We start from the raw sequence: 13,262 nt of genomic DNA on the forward strand, positions 1-13,262 counted from the left end.
GCATTTTGGAAACAGAGGTGGCAAGCCATGAGATCAGTTCAGAGTGGTCAGTAAATCTGTGGTCACATCATACTTCTCAGAGTATATCCCACCAGTCGTTACATTCATACTCATTGGGGGTGGGGGAACTATTAGGGTCAAATGACAGTATTTTTCCCTTGGGGGGAAGCAACTAAGATGCAATATTTTGTTGGGGGGTGGGATGCAAGACAAGGAAAATGTTAAGAAGCCCTCTGTCCCACCCTATGCTGGGTTTCCTGTAACAGACTGCAGCTTCCACAACCACATATAAAAAACATTGGTTAAAGACTATATGATACTGAGTACTGCGCACCATTCTCATTTTCAAATTATGCATAGGCTCAGATCGAGGCCTGGCTAGCAAACAAGGCTACTGAAAATACTTACAGCTTGTTCATTACGCATTCCAATATATTTAATTCCACTTGCTTGAGCAGCAACTGCTACTTCGACCACTGGAACACCAACAATGCCAAACATATACTCAATGTTCTGAAATAAATATAATTTTAAAAAAATTAAGCTGTCTCCCCAAAATATTTATCTTCTAACTATTATCTAACTAGGGTTTTTGTGTGTGTTTAAGGTCAATATTTCTAGGAGAAAGTTAGAACTGCAACTAAATACTTGCAGCTTCAAACCAAGCTAGGCTTCTAGTAATGCCATGCGTAGACCACTGTAGCTGGTATACCTGTATTGATGATGCTATATACCCAAGGTTCTATTAGTGCAACAGTCAATAAATGCTTATAAAGAATACTTATTTTTCACAAAAATACATTGAAACAGACATTTCCATGTATCTAAAAATAAGGAATTGTAACAAACATGTGATCATCGTTTGGAAGAAACAATTACCTTATTTTTCCGTCTATAAGACGCCCCCGTGTATTTTTTGGGGACTCTGATTTAAGAAAATGGGGGGAGATACTATCAGTGTATAAGACGAGCCCAGATTTTGAACATTATTTTAGAGTAAAAAAATAGTCTTATACACGGAAAAGTACGGTACTTTAATAAAATGTATATTTATGAACATTCTGGGTAGTTCACACATTTTTTTACTACAAACACAGTCCCAGATATGCAAGAATGGGGACAAATAAGGTTTGTGAATGAGGAACGTGTAAACAACAACTGTGTTCCCATGTGGTTGCCCGGATAAAGAGACATCATGATCACTAGAATTGTTACAGCTACCCTAGGATATGATGGCTGATTAACACATTGTGTGTGTGTGTCTACACTAGGCGTAGCCAGTGTGGTGCCCTCCAGCTGTTGTTGGACTTCCATCAGCCACAGTCAGCATGAGCAGTGGTCAAGAATGATGGGAGTTGGTCCAACATCTGGAATGCACCATGTTAGCTACTCCTGGTATATGAATGCATGACCAAGGAGAGCTTAGAAGAAGAAGAAGAAGAAGAAGAAGAAGAGGAGGAGGAGGAGTTTGAATTTGATATCCCACTTTATCACTACCCGAAGGAGTCTCAAAGCGGCTTCCATTCTCCTTTCCCTTCCTCCCCCACAACAAACACTCTGTGAGGTGAGTGAGGCTGAGAGACTTCAGAGAAGTGTGACTGGCCCAAGGTCACCCAGCAGCTGCATGTGGAGGAGCGGGGTAGCAAACCCGGTTCCCCAGATTACGAGACTACCGCTCTTAACCACTACACCACTTGAGCAGCTAAAACAGGGGTCGGCAAGCTACGGCCCCCGGGCCACATCAGGCCCACCTGGGTCCTAAATCAGTCCCGTGCCAGGAAGCCAGAACCCGCCGCAAAGCCGAGATTCCCAGCGATGGGGACGGGAGGAAGAGGCCAAGCGGCAGTGGCTCTGCCACTCAAACACCACACCTGGTTTACCTCAGTGGCGTTTGATGGGCAGAGATGTCCCAGCGCCACGATGAGGTAAACCAGGTATGGTGTTCGATTGGTAGAGCCACCGCCACTCGGCCTCTTTCTCCTGTCACTGTCGCTGCCTAGGTCTCCTGTGGGCCAGAGAGCAGAGTGGACGAGCTCGCTCTGCCTACCCACAAGCAGAAGCAGCAGCGGTGGTGGTGGCAGCAGCCCTGGGAAGGTAAGCGCAGTGGTTGGGGCTGGGGGGGGGGAACTACTTGTCCCCCTCGCCTCTTCTTCCAGCCCCCCTCCCCCCGTGCCACTTCTCTGGCCCGCCACAAGGTCTGAGGGACAGTGGACTGGCCCGCTGCTAAAAAAAAATGCCAACCCCTGAGCTAATACATGCAGCCACCCAGTTTCCTATGGAAACAGCACAAAAAGCTTTCCAGATGTTGTATGAAGTAGATTATTCTCATCTTCAGTAAAACAGTATGTGGGGTTGCCAGAAATTTAGGCAACATAGCTGATGATCAGCATATGGATGTTCTTTATACAAAAGAAATGCTCATCTGAGTGATCACACAGTGAATCTTGGTTTGGAATCCTTGCGTGGACAAAAAAGTAGGTTTAGCCATTATGGTTTATGAGGAAATTGTGAAAGGACCCAAGGCTTCTCAAAGCTTGCTCGTGTAGCTCCAAGCCACAATTTGGTATTCTTCCTGAATGCAGCTATTATGTATGATATGCCAATATATCATATTAGTGTTTATACTGCCAGTATGTACCTTTCTGGCTTGTACAATGTCATCCAGGTGATCTGGGCCACCAAAAGGAAGACAAGGCCATATGAAGGAAGCCAAGTCAGCTAAAGCACAGTTCGCTGAAAGCAGTTACACATGCATGCCCAGGTTGCTGACGATGTGATACTTTCAAAGGACAATAAACTCTGACCTAAGGAAACTTATTCTGCTGAAGCGATTGCGTATAATGATTAACTTATTAAGCAACAGCCTTTCTACCAACAGGCATAAGAGGGAAGCCTTGTTAACAAAAATGTCATCTTTTTTGAAGCATTATCTGGAACATCATTTATAATTTGATTTTACTCAAGCTTTAGTTAATGGTTGATTACTAGGTCCTTGATGATGTGGGAATATTATTGCACGAATTGTTATAGCATGGAAGTGGAAGGGACAAGCGGGACATAAAATAGAAGAATGGTATAAAGAGGTGCGGGATATAGCTATTAACGATAAATTAATGTGCCATTAAGGTAAGATGAGGAATATGCAGGAGAAATTATTCTAAGGCTGGCCTCCTCAACCTCGGCCCTCTGGATGTTTTTGGCCTACAACTCCCATGATCCCTAGCTAGCAGGACCAGTGGTCAGGGATGATAGGAATTGTAGTCTCAAAACATCTGGAGGGCAGAGGTTGAGGAAGCCTGTTCTAAGGACATATGGAGGGTGTTTGTAGAATTTGTACTGTTAAAACGGAAATGGGTCGATCCATCACAGGAGGTGCTGAAATTTTGGGAGGTTGGATAGTTACAATGAAATAGTCTCAGTGGTGGGATGCACATTTTTATTCTTATTATTTATGATTATTACTTTGTCCAAAGAAAAAATTAAAAAAGAAGCTGCTTCATACCAGGTCAAAAGGTTTTGTCTTGCCTAATATTTTCTACAATGCTTTATCCAGGAGTTTCCAGGCAGGGATCTGTGCCCCATCTCCGCCTACAAGAACCTTTTCAACTGGAGGCGAAACGGCAGGCAGACATGGGGGGTCCTGTGCTCTTTGCCACTCTGCTATTGCTTCTCCTGGCATGCTGTGATCTTTCACCTAAATCCACTAATCCTGGATGCCTTCCAGGATTAACTAATTCTTTTTATCCTCCCTCCACCTTCTTGTGAGAGCCAAACCTACACAGCCTACACTGCAGGCAGCACAGCAGCTCGACAGGTACCTGCTGAGAACCAAGAAGTAGGTGAGAGTAGTAACAGCTCCTTAAAAAAACGAGAGTAAGAAGACTTGTTGAAATTTTAAACCATCCACGACCAAGCCTGGGGCTCTCCTGTTGCTGTTTCGTTCCCCCATTGATGAGGTGCTAAGCTACTGAAGGTAATGGGGTCCTTTTTATGTCCAGCTGTCCTTTGTCAACAAATTGGCACTCTTTTTCAGGTTGAATATATGCTTTTTGGTAATGTATGGACCTAATAGGTATCTAAAGCCATTTGCACATAACAAATAGGAGCCTACACAACACAAAACACTGTTGCTGTAGGTAGGTTTTGTTTTATATCTTATATTTTGGCACTGCATATTGGGAAATTGTAGGAAAGTTTTGTTTCTGCACAACAGAAAACATTGCATTCTGACTCGTTCTTAGTCTGACCTGTTCTTAGTGCTTGGCTGACCACATCTATGGAACAAGTTTTGCTATATTAATCACTAGTAATAGTTTAACAAGGAGGTTTTCACGCCTGCCCAATTCTGTGTTCCCTTTCCCAGCCTTTGGTCTATTGATGATTAATGCCTATATGCAACCCTTGTATTGTATTTGTGTTGACCAATCAGCAACAAGCACATATGTGGCAAAGCTGTAATATTCAATAAAAGAGACTCCTCGAGACATGCTCGAGAGACGCTCCTCACATGGCACCCACTACTCGTCTGTCGTGATTTTCATTCCTACAGGAAATAATAATAATTTATTTATAGCCCGGCCACTCTGGGCTGCTCCCAAAAGAATATTTTATGAAAATCACGATAAAACATTAAAAACTTCCCTAAACAGGATTGCCTTCAGATACATTTTGGGCTACACGTCCTCGACAGGGACTAGAACCCGTCACGTAAAACTACGCTTTTTCGAAAGAAATGCTTCTTCCCGCTCTCCGTAGGAAACACGTAATATTTCCGGGTTGGCTGCCGGGGTTCAAGGGTCACCCAAGAGCGTTTCTTACTTGCATCTTCAGCGCTTCCGCGATGACCTGAGCCCCGCTGACACATTCTTCTTCCTGCCCTGCCGGAGCCATCGCTTCCACAACCGTCTTTTCCCGAGGAAAGGGAGAGACAAACTGCAGGCTACCTTTAAACCACGCTGAGGTACGGCTCCATCGGCCAATGAGGGAAGCGCTAACCGCGTGATTGACGCGCGCCGCTGTTCAATAGGAAAAGGCTTCGAGCCTAGCTAATAGGTGGGGGACGTTAAATGGGCGGAGCCGTTGGAGCAGCCCGCCTCAAACCACCCCGCACTCTGATGGAGAAGGGTTGGGCGGGGGGAGGGGGGGGTGGAACGCTACGAAGAAAGGCTCTCGATTGGCCTCTTGCTTAGCCAATCCGAGCCCGCAAATTGGGAACATGGAAGGCAGATACGTGGCTGAGGTTTTTTGCTTATTTACCTGACAGGAAGTCGAGGCGGATTGCAGATAAAATAAGAACAAATAAAAACAATCGTTAAAAACAAACATTCATAGAACTGTAATATGTGTGTATATATATATGTGTATGTATATGTATATGTGTGCGCGCGCATATACACACATACGTGTGTGTGTGTGTGTGTGTGTGTGTGTATATATATATATATATATATATATATGCACATGCATGCTATTAAAACATAAGACAATAAACAAAAACACCAGCCCCCTCATTAAAAGCAGCCAGGTCCCCAAAACCTGTTGGAAGAAGAAGGTCTTCACCGGCAGCAAAAGGATAAGAAGTTAATGGCTTTATTTTTTATTTTTTTTGAATATTTATTTTGGTTTTATGTAATAAAACAGATATTACAATCGAACACAACAACGACAAAAAACAATAAAAAACAGCATAAAAAACAATACAAAAACATATAGCAAAAAAATTAAATAAAAAAAGAACAAAGATTAAAGAAAAATTAGTTTTTTCATTCTTATCTTTATACCCCTCTTTCCTGACTTCCTCACATCTCCCTTTCCTGCATTCCCCTTTATTCAATCAAATTTAGCAGCTCCTTACCCTGTTTCAAATCTTAATCAATATTATATCTTCCAACCTATTATGTCTTCTATTTTCCCTTTCTTTTTAAATACATTCTTACATATTCTTTATAACTTAATCCCTTATATCCTTTGTTTAGTTTCGACATAATTTTACTCTGGTCTTACCCTTTTTTTTCTTGAAACATTTTTACATATTTCTTTTTACTATGTCACTGATGCCATGTTTTCTTTATATCCAACATCATTTTAACATTCAAACATTTTACAATGTTTTTGGAGATATTCTTTGAACTTCTTCCAATCCTCTTCCGCCGACTCTTCTCCCAGGTCTCGGATTCTGCCAGTCATTTCTGCCAATTCCATATAGTCTGTCACTTGCATCTGCCATTCTTCCAGAGTGGGCAAATCTTGTCTCTTCCAGTACTTTGCGATGAGTATTCTTGCTGCGGTTGTTACATACATAAAGAGTGTTCTATCTTTCTTTTGCACCAATTGGCCGACAATGCCCAGAAGGAAGGCCTCTGGTTTCTTAGGAAAGGTATATTTAAATACCTTTTTTAGTTCATTATAGATCATTTCCCAGAAAGCCTTAACCTTTGGGCATGTCCACCAAAGGTGAAAGAATGTTCCCTCAGTTTCTTTACATTTCCAACACTTGTTATCAGGCAGGTGATAAATTTTTGCAAGCTTGACTGGGGTCATGTACCAAGAAGTTAATGGCTTTAATGGGTGTTCCTGTGCTATATACAGTACCGTAGTTGTGTAATGTGTCCGCTGTGAAAAATTAGCAGCAACTCGGGATGTTTTCCCAGTCCTATAACAACACACATGTTGCGCTTTGTAGTGGAGAAGGGGGACTGCACTCCTTGCTCTTATCAATTTCAAGTTTTTATTTAGCTTTTATAGATGTTTTCTCCATTGCAGGGTTTTATCGAATGGGTTTGTTTGTTTTTTAATAAATGTTTTAATGCTACTGCAAATTGCTTTGAGAAGCCGCCTGACCTCGAAAAGCTGGATTTTTTATATATATTTTTTGTGGAAATAATTATATTATCAGGTGCCTCTTTGTTTAACTTGGTACCATTTTTAACATAGGAAGCTGAATAATCCCAAATTAGACCATTGGGTCCTTCTAGTTTGGTGCTGTCTACACTGACTGACAGCAAGCAGTTCTCCAGGATTTCAGACAGGTGGATCTCCCAGCTAGCCCTACCTGGAGATGTCAGTGGTTGAAACTGGGACCTTCTGCATGCACATGGTTTATTCTTGAACTACAGCTTTTCTTATTTTAATTTAAGAAAACCTGACTTGAAAAGGGATATTTTAAATGGGCAAGCTATCTATCTAAACCACTGTGTAAGATTCCTAGTGATAAGAATTACATCTTCTCCATCTGTATCTTGTCTTTCAACAGCTGCACCAGCAGCCAGAGAATGTGAGAAACTGAAGTTTCCCCACGAAGCTCTCACAACTTTCTTGCAAATTAGTTCTAGATATGACGACACTTAAAAACTGGAGAAGCCAGTCTATTATTTCAGTACATTTCAAGGTGTAGCATTCTGTTTTTGTCTGTTCTGCATTATGAAAATTATGTAGCAATCATGAATAAATGCATGGGTATGGTATAGATAGGTAGCACTGCCATTTTCCAAGGCCGTGTTGTAGAATATTATGCCTGGGATTCATAGGAACACATGTTTATATCTGCACAGTGCTTTTTTCCTAAAAAAAAATGTTTAGGGATACTCTCATTTCCCTGTTCATATTGAAATACTGCCCCTCAATGAGGCCAAACATAGATTCACAAAATGTTTAGGGCATAGCTGTCAACTTACAGATTTGAAAATAAGGGACCAGCAGCCAAAATAAGGGACCTGCGGCCTCACCTTTTCCAGGCACTCCAGTCTTCCTGTCCTCCTGCAGTCTGGTCAAACTCATGCTGGTGGCTTCGAGAACACTGTCCAACCAACTTTGTAATCAGAGGTTCAACTGAATAGAATCTGAATCACATGCACCACAAGGCCTATGCAGCCTCAACTTAAGATGGCTCCCCGGCCTGGCTTTGCACTGCAAAGTTTGCAGCAGCACGTGCAACATAACGGCGTCCAGCATTCAAAAACCTCCTCAGCTTGCATTAACTAGCCACACACAAGGCATGCAAGCTCCACCCCCCAGTCGTTCTTAGACTTCTTATTGGGTGAGCAACACAGCCAAGCAACACAGTTGGAGCCTCCCTCCACCCTGGCCGGCAGGGAGGGAGGGAGAGGAGCTGCTTCCTTTGAAATTTAAGGGACATCATTTAAGGGACATTTAAGGGACATCCATCCATAAGGGACAGCAGCAGGACATGGCACTGGAATAAGGGACTGTCCCTTCAAATAAGGGACACTTGACAGCTGTGGTTTAGGGATATGTGTACCCCTGCGTTCCCCCAGAAAAAAAGCACTGGTTCTGCGTGTCCAAGGGGTTTTAGGCTTCTTTTTATTGAATAATAACCATGTGGAAAAACCCTTTGAAACTGAAGGGACTTTTGAAAGCTGCTTATAATATTGTGTGTGAGTCTGCAGATCAAAGAAAAGAGACCCTGGTGTGCTTAAATAAGGGATTCGGATCCCAGCCTGTTCATGCATGTATGTATGTTGATCGATTTATGTCAGAAGGTTCTAAGGCTAATGGCCTAAGCTCCCCACAGGTTCTCAGGGCAGCTTACAAAAAGTTAAAAAGACAGTGAAACACATTAAAACAGAAACAGTAAAACACCAAAATATATAAGCAGCCGGTGGAATTAAAAACCAAACCAAGCAACATAAAATAAATGTATTGCTGATTAAAGAATCTGGTAAAACAAGACGGTATTTGCTTGGTATTGAAGTGACATCAAGATCGGTGTCAGGCAAGCCTCCCTGGGGAGAGCATTTCATTATGGGGTGCCACCATCAAGTAGGCTCTTTCCCCCAATATACACTTCAAATGATAGGGGCATTAAAAGAAGCTTTTCTTGAAGATCTCAGGAGACAAGTATTCTGTGTTACTTCTGTGGTACAGAACTTTGCAGAGGGAATGAGTACAAAAATGTTTTATTACAAGCATTTGTTTCTAGTAACCTCAGACTGCAGTCTAGTTAGAAAGTAAGTGGTTGGAGACACTCTAAAGGGCATGTGTGGGCTGCATGCGGGGGGAGAGGAAGGAGTTTAAGGAGAACTAGTTTTCATTCCTGGAGCGCAGGCAAAGCTCATTTCGGTTTCCCATTGGGAGTTGGCTTCAGAATGAGAAGCCATTTACCATTTACAGTTTGTCTGTGAACAAGAACACAGTCTTCTTTGTTTTTTGTGTTCTCATGCAGAATGTTTTGTCACAGGATAAGAGGAACATGCCCAGTCTTAGGGCGGATTTGTACATTTGTGTTTCTGATACGTCAACGCCACTAGGAGATCACTTATTTTACAAAATCACTCTTAACAGAATTTTATCACATCGGTTTTTAAAGTTTTGGTTTTTTTAATCATGTGACTTTACCAGGTCCTAAAGTAAGACTTGAATCAGATTTTAGCTCAGACAGAAAAATATTTCATATTATTACCCATCAGCGACATCACATTATTAGAAGCCAAAATGGCCAGATGCCTGGTCCTTTGTCAGACATGTTTAATATGCAATTGGCAAAGCTCCAGCTATTCACCACTGTTACAGAGGCTGAACTATCCTGCTCTAGAATCTAGATAATCTGGATCTGGCCTTTGTCAGACACAAAAGACCAGACTTGTTTTGTATTTGGTCTGCTCTTGTAATTTTGCTTGGAAAGGAATATGGCACCAATAGTTGGAGAATGGGCACTGGTATTATTGCAGGGATAACAATATCCATTGCTTTATAGTAGTCCAAAAGCGAACCATTTGCCCATCCCACATGGAGGTTGAAGTGGGTATTGCTAAGAGGATATATTAATTATATTTAATCCTCTACAGACCCACATGTATCAGCTAGCAAACAAAAGAAAAATGGCTTGTGCTGGTTCTTCAAAATGCAGGGCTTGCAAATAAATAGTTCCAGTAGCAGAGTTTAAATCCCATCATTAGGCAGATTTAGTGAAGCCTAGGAACAGGCTTTTAAGCCTTTTAAAACATTCTAGCTACTTGAGGCAGCTGGCTTCCTTTTAATCCTGGTGCAAAGAAACAGATCACACACTAAAGTAAGTTTAAAATATATTTTACTTACAGGCATGCATTGTCCTTAGCAGCAAATAAAATCCAGGTAAATGTTCTTGGGTAGAAATTCAGCAAAGACAGCTTCAGATACGTTTGCTGCCTTGTTTGCAATGCCGAGAGAGAGTGCAGGGCTGGGCAGAGAAAAGAACAGGAAACAAGTCTTACCTCGTCCCTTTCACTGAGCCTTAACTGATCCTTAAACCCTTCATGTTCTAACTATCTTTGTTAGGTTTGGCTGCAAATCTCCCACATTTCTGTATCCTCCACAATACTTTTTTTCAGTGGAGTTGCATATAAGAGGACCATACAGGAATATATGCTTTCCCATCCCTAAAAATCAGCTTCATTTTTCTTATCTGCTAATGCAAGCAAACAAATGCAAAGCTGATGAAAGGAATACTGCTACATCCATGGGTGTTAACTTAGCAACACACACACGTCCACTTCTGTATTACTTTTTTGCACACAACATAACATTATCCTGCAGGATTGGATGTTGGGTGTTTGTCTGTGCCTTTGATCTTATGCAGGGTCATTTGTATTTTTGTATAACTGAAAAACTTCCAAGGGCCAAATGCTAGTAATAGCACCAGGTTTTAGTTCACTTCCCAAATCCGTTTTAGAATTATATTCCAGGATTTCCCATGCTTCAGTGGTAAAAGTTGATGGAGTTGAACATAGTTCAATAGTAAAGAACATGGGTAGGCCAGATCTGGCCCAATCGCCTTCTAAATCCGGCCCACAGACAGTTTGGGAATCAGTGTTGTAATGGTATTGTGTGGTTACTCGTGCGTAAACTGCCTCCACTTCGATTAGGTGGTTTGCTCAAACATGTTCAGGGTTAGAGCTCGCCCTCCGTGACCTGTTAGTCACTTGCAGAATCTGCCAGTGGGCGTTTCTTGAATCTCTTCCAGCATAAAAGCTGCTTGACCCCAAGTCTCCGCCTATGTTCCCTGCGCGGAACGCGTCTGCGCAAGTAAGGGGATGGCAAGGGCGTGCCAGTGCTCTCTCCGCTGGTTTCGGTTGAAGGGTCTTGGAGCCCTGACACCGATTCCTCCAGCTCCTCTCTATTGGTGTCACACTGAATTCCTTCCCCCAGACTGGTTCCCTCTCCGGCATCGCTCTGGAGCCCTGCCTCCGCTTCTCGCTCTGATGTCAGTTCCCTGACATCCACCTCCCCCCCAGGACCCCCTCCACCCCCGGCCTGACCCGGTGACGTGACCTTGTCCCCACCTTCAGCCGACGATGCAGGGAACCCTCGAAAGGAGCTGTCGTCATCGTCCGAGGACTCCAACCCCGCTTCCCACCCGCCCCGGTTTCTGACGGGAGGGGCTTCCCAATCTGATTCCTCCTCTCCTGACGACTCCCTTCCTTCCTCTGGCGACTCTGGAAAACCCACAAAATCCTCCTCCTCATCATCGGTGGTGGCAAATTGCTCCTCCCAGAATCTCCCCAGAGGTTTGGGCTTCCTCGGATACCTGTTGTGGAACTCTTCCACTAGATACCCACCATCTATTTCCCCTTCTGGAACCCACGTGTTTTCTGACTCGGGCTCCCCCTCCCACGCTACTAGATATTCCACCTGCCGCCCCCGCCACCGCGAATCCAGGATCTCCATTATCTGCTGGTGGTGTTCCTTCTCTTCCAGTGGTGGGTGTCTGAGCCCTTCTCCTCCTACCTCCCGGACTCTCCACTCCCCTCGGTATGGCGAGAGCAGTGACCTATGAAATACCGGGTGGATTTTCATGTTGTCTGGCAACTTGAGCCTGAATGCCACCGGGTTGACTTGGTGTATCACCTCGAAAGGCCCCAGCCGCTTCGGCCGGAGTTTCTTACACCCACCCTTGAAGGGCAATCCTTGAGTGGATAACCACACCCGGTCCCCCACCCTAATGGTCTCCCCTTCCCGGCGACGTTTATCCGCTTGCCTCTTGTACTCTTCCTTGGCCCTTTCCAGATTCATCTTAAGCTGCTGGTGCAGTGCTTCCATTTCTTCCACGAACTGCTCTGCGGCGGGCACGCTCCACTCTTCCTCCCCCCTCCCGGGAAAGGCCCTGGGGTGACACCCATAATTAGCCAAGAATGGGCTCATCCCCGTGGACACATGCTCCGCATTGTTATACGCAAACTCGGCCAGTGCTAGCTTATCTACCCAGTCGTTCTGCCTCTCGTTGACGTAACAGCGGAGATATTGCTGCAATATGCTGTTCGCCCTCTCTGCCTGCCCGTTAGTTTCCGGGTGCCTCGCCGTCGAGAATCCCACCTCCACCTGCAATAAGCTCATAAGCTTCCTCCAGAACCTCGAGGTAAATTGTTTCCCTCGATCAGAGATAACCCTTGAAGGAGCTCCATGCAACCTGAAGATGTGAGTAACAAACAGTTGTGCAGTTTCCTCGGCTGTCACCGCATGAGAGCATGATATAAAATGGCACATCTTGGTTAGCAGATCTACTACTACCATGACTGCTGTCTTACCTCTGGATTTGGGCAAATCTGTCATGAAATCTATTGATACCACCTCCCAGGGTCTCCCCGGCGTGGGCAAGGGTTCTAGTAACCCTGCCGGGGCTGCCCGCTCCCCCTTGGCTCTTTGGCAGCGGTCACACCCTCGTACATACTCTCGTACATCTTCCCTCACCTTCGGCCACCAAAACTCCCTAGTGACCAGTAACATGGTCTTGTGTTGCCCAAAGTGTCCCGCTGTGGGGTTGTCGTGAAGTTGTCGGAGCACCCTTTCCCGTAAGGCCCCCCCGGGCACATACATTGCTCCCTTGTAATACAATAACCCTTCCCTTACCTCGAAGTCCCCCCGGTCTCTCCCATTTTCCCTTAGTTCCCTGATTCTGGTTTGGGCAAATTCATCCTGGCGAATCAACTCGGTTAGTTCTCGTTTCCCAACCAACGCCCCCCCACAAACCCATCGTTCCTCAGGGAACACATGTCGAGCGTCCGGTGGTCTTCCTCCTTCCGTGTACTCTGGTTTCCGTGAAAGCGCGTCTGCTCTCACGTTCTCTTGCCCTGGCACGTACTTGATCTCAAAGAAGAACTTGGAGAACTCCTGTGCCCACCGAATCTGTCGCTGGTTGAGCACTCGCGCTGTCCTCCAGTATTCCAAGTTCTTGTGGTCAGTGCAAACCTGGATCTTGTGCTGAGCCCCTATCAGGAGATGTCTCCACTGGCGAAACGCGGCATAAATAGCTAACAGTTCACGATCGTACA

At 44.4% G+C, this 13,262-nt stretch overlaps 2 protein-coding genes across 4 annotated transcripts in view; one reads left to right on the plus strand and one right to left on the minus strand.

Annotated features, from left to right (window-relative positions):
* HACL1 (2-hydroxyacyl-CoA lyase 1) overlaps window positions 1-4,942 on the minus strand; it is a 28,839-nt gene extending 23,897 nt beyond the window's left edge. For both annotated transcript variants that reach the window (XM_079948013.1, XM_079948012.1), the window contains exons 1-2: window positions 4,819-4,942; window positions 409-513 (exon numbers count right to left, since the gene is read on the minus strand). In XM_079948013.1, the coding sequence (XP_079804139.1) occupies window positions 409-513; window positions 4,819-4,890 (177 nt within the window). In that variant the 5' untranslated portion in view covers window positions 4,891-4,942. The remainder of the gene's footprint in view (window positions 1-408; window positions 514-4,818) is intronic.
* BTD (biotinidase) overlaps window positions 1-13,262 on the plus strand; it is a 69,529-nt gene that overhangs the window by 43,267 nt on the left and 13,000 nt on the right. Inside the window, exon 1 of one of the 2 annotated variants that reach the window (XM_079948030.1) lies at window positions 4,823-4,960. The exons of the other annotated variant lie outside the window; for it this stretch is intronic. The gene's annotated coding sequence lies outside the window, so the exon portion shown is untranslated. Of the gene's footprint in view, window positions 1-4,822; window positions 4,961-13,262 lie in introns of those variants that run through there. 2 annotated transcript variants of the gene reach the window in all.

The sequence above is a fragment of the Podarcis cretensis genome, assembly GCF_951804945.1.
Source record: "Podarcis cretensis genome assembly, chromosome: 12".
NCBI classification, from domain to species: domain Eukaryota; kingdom Metazoa; phylum Chordata; class Lepidosauria; order Squamata; family Lacertidae; genus Podarcis; species Podarcis cretensis.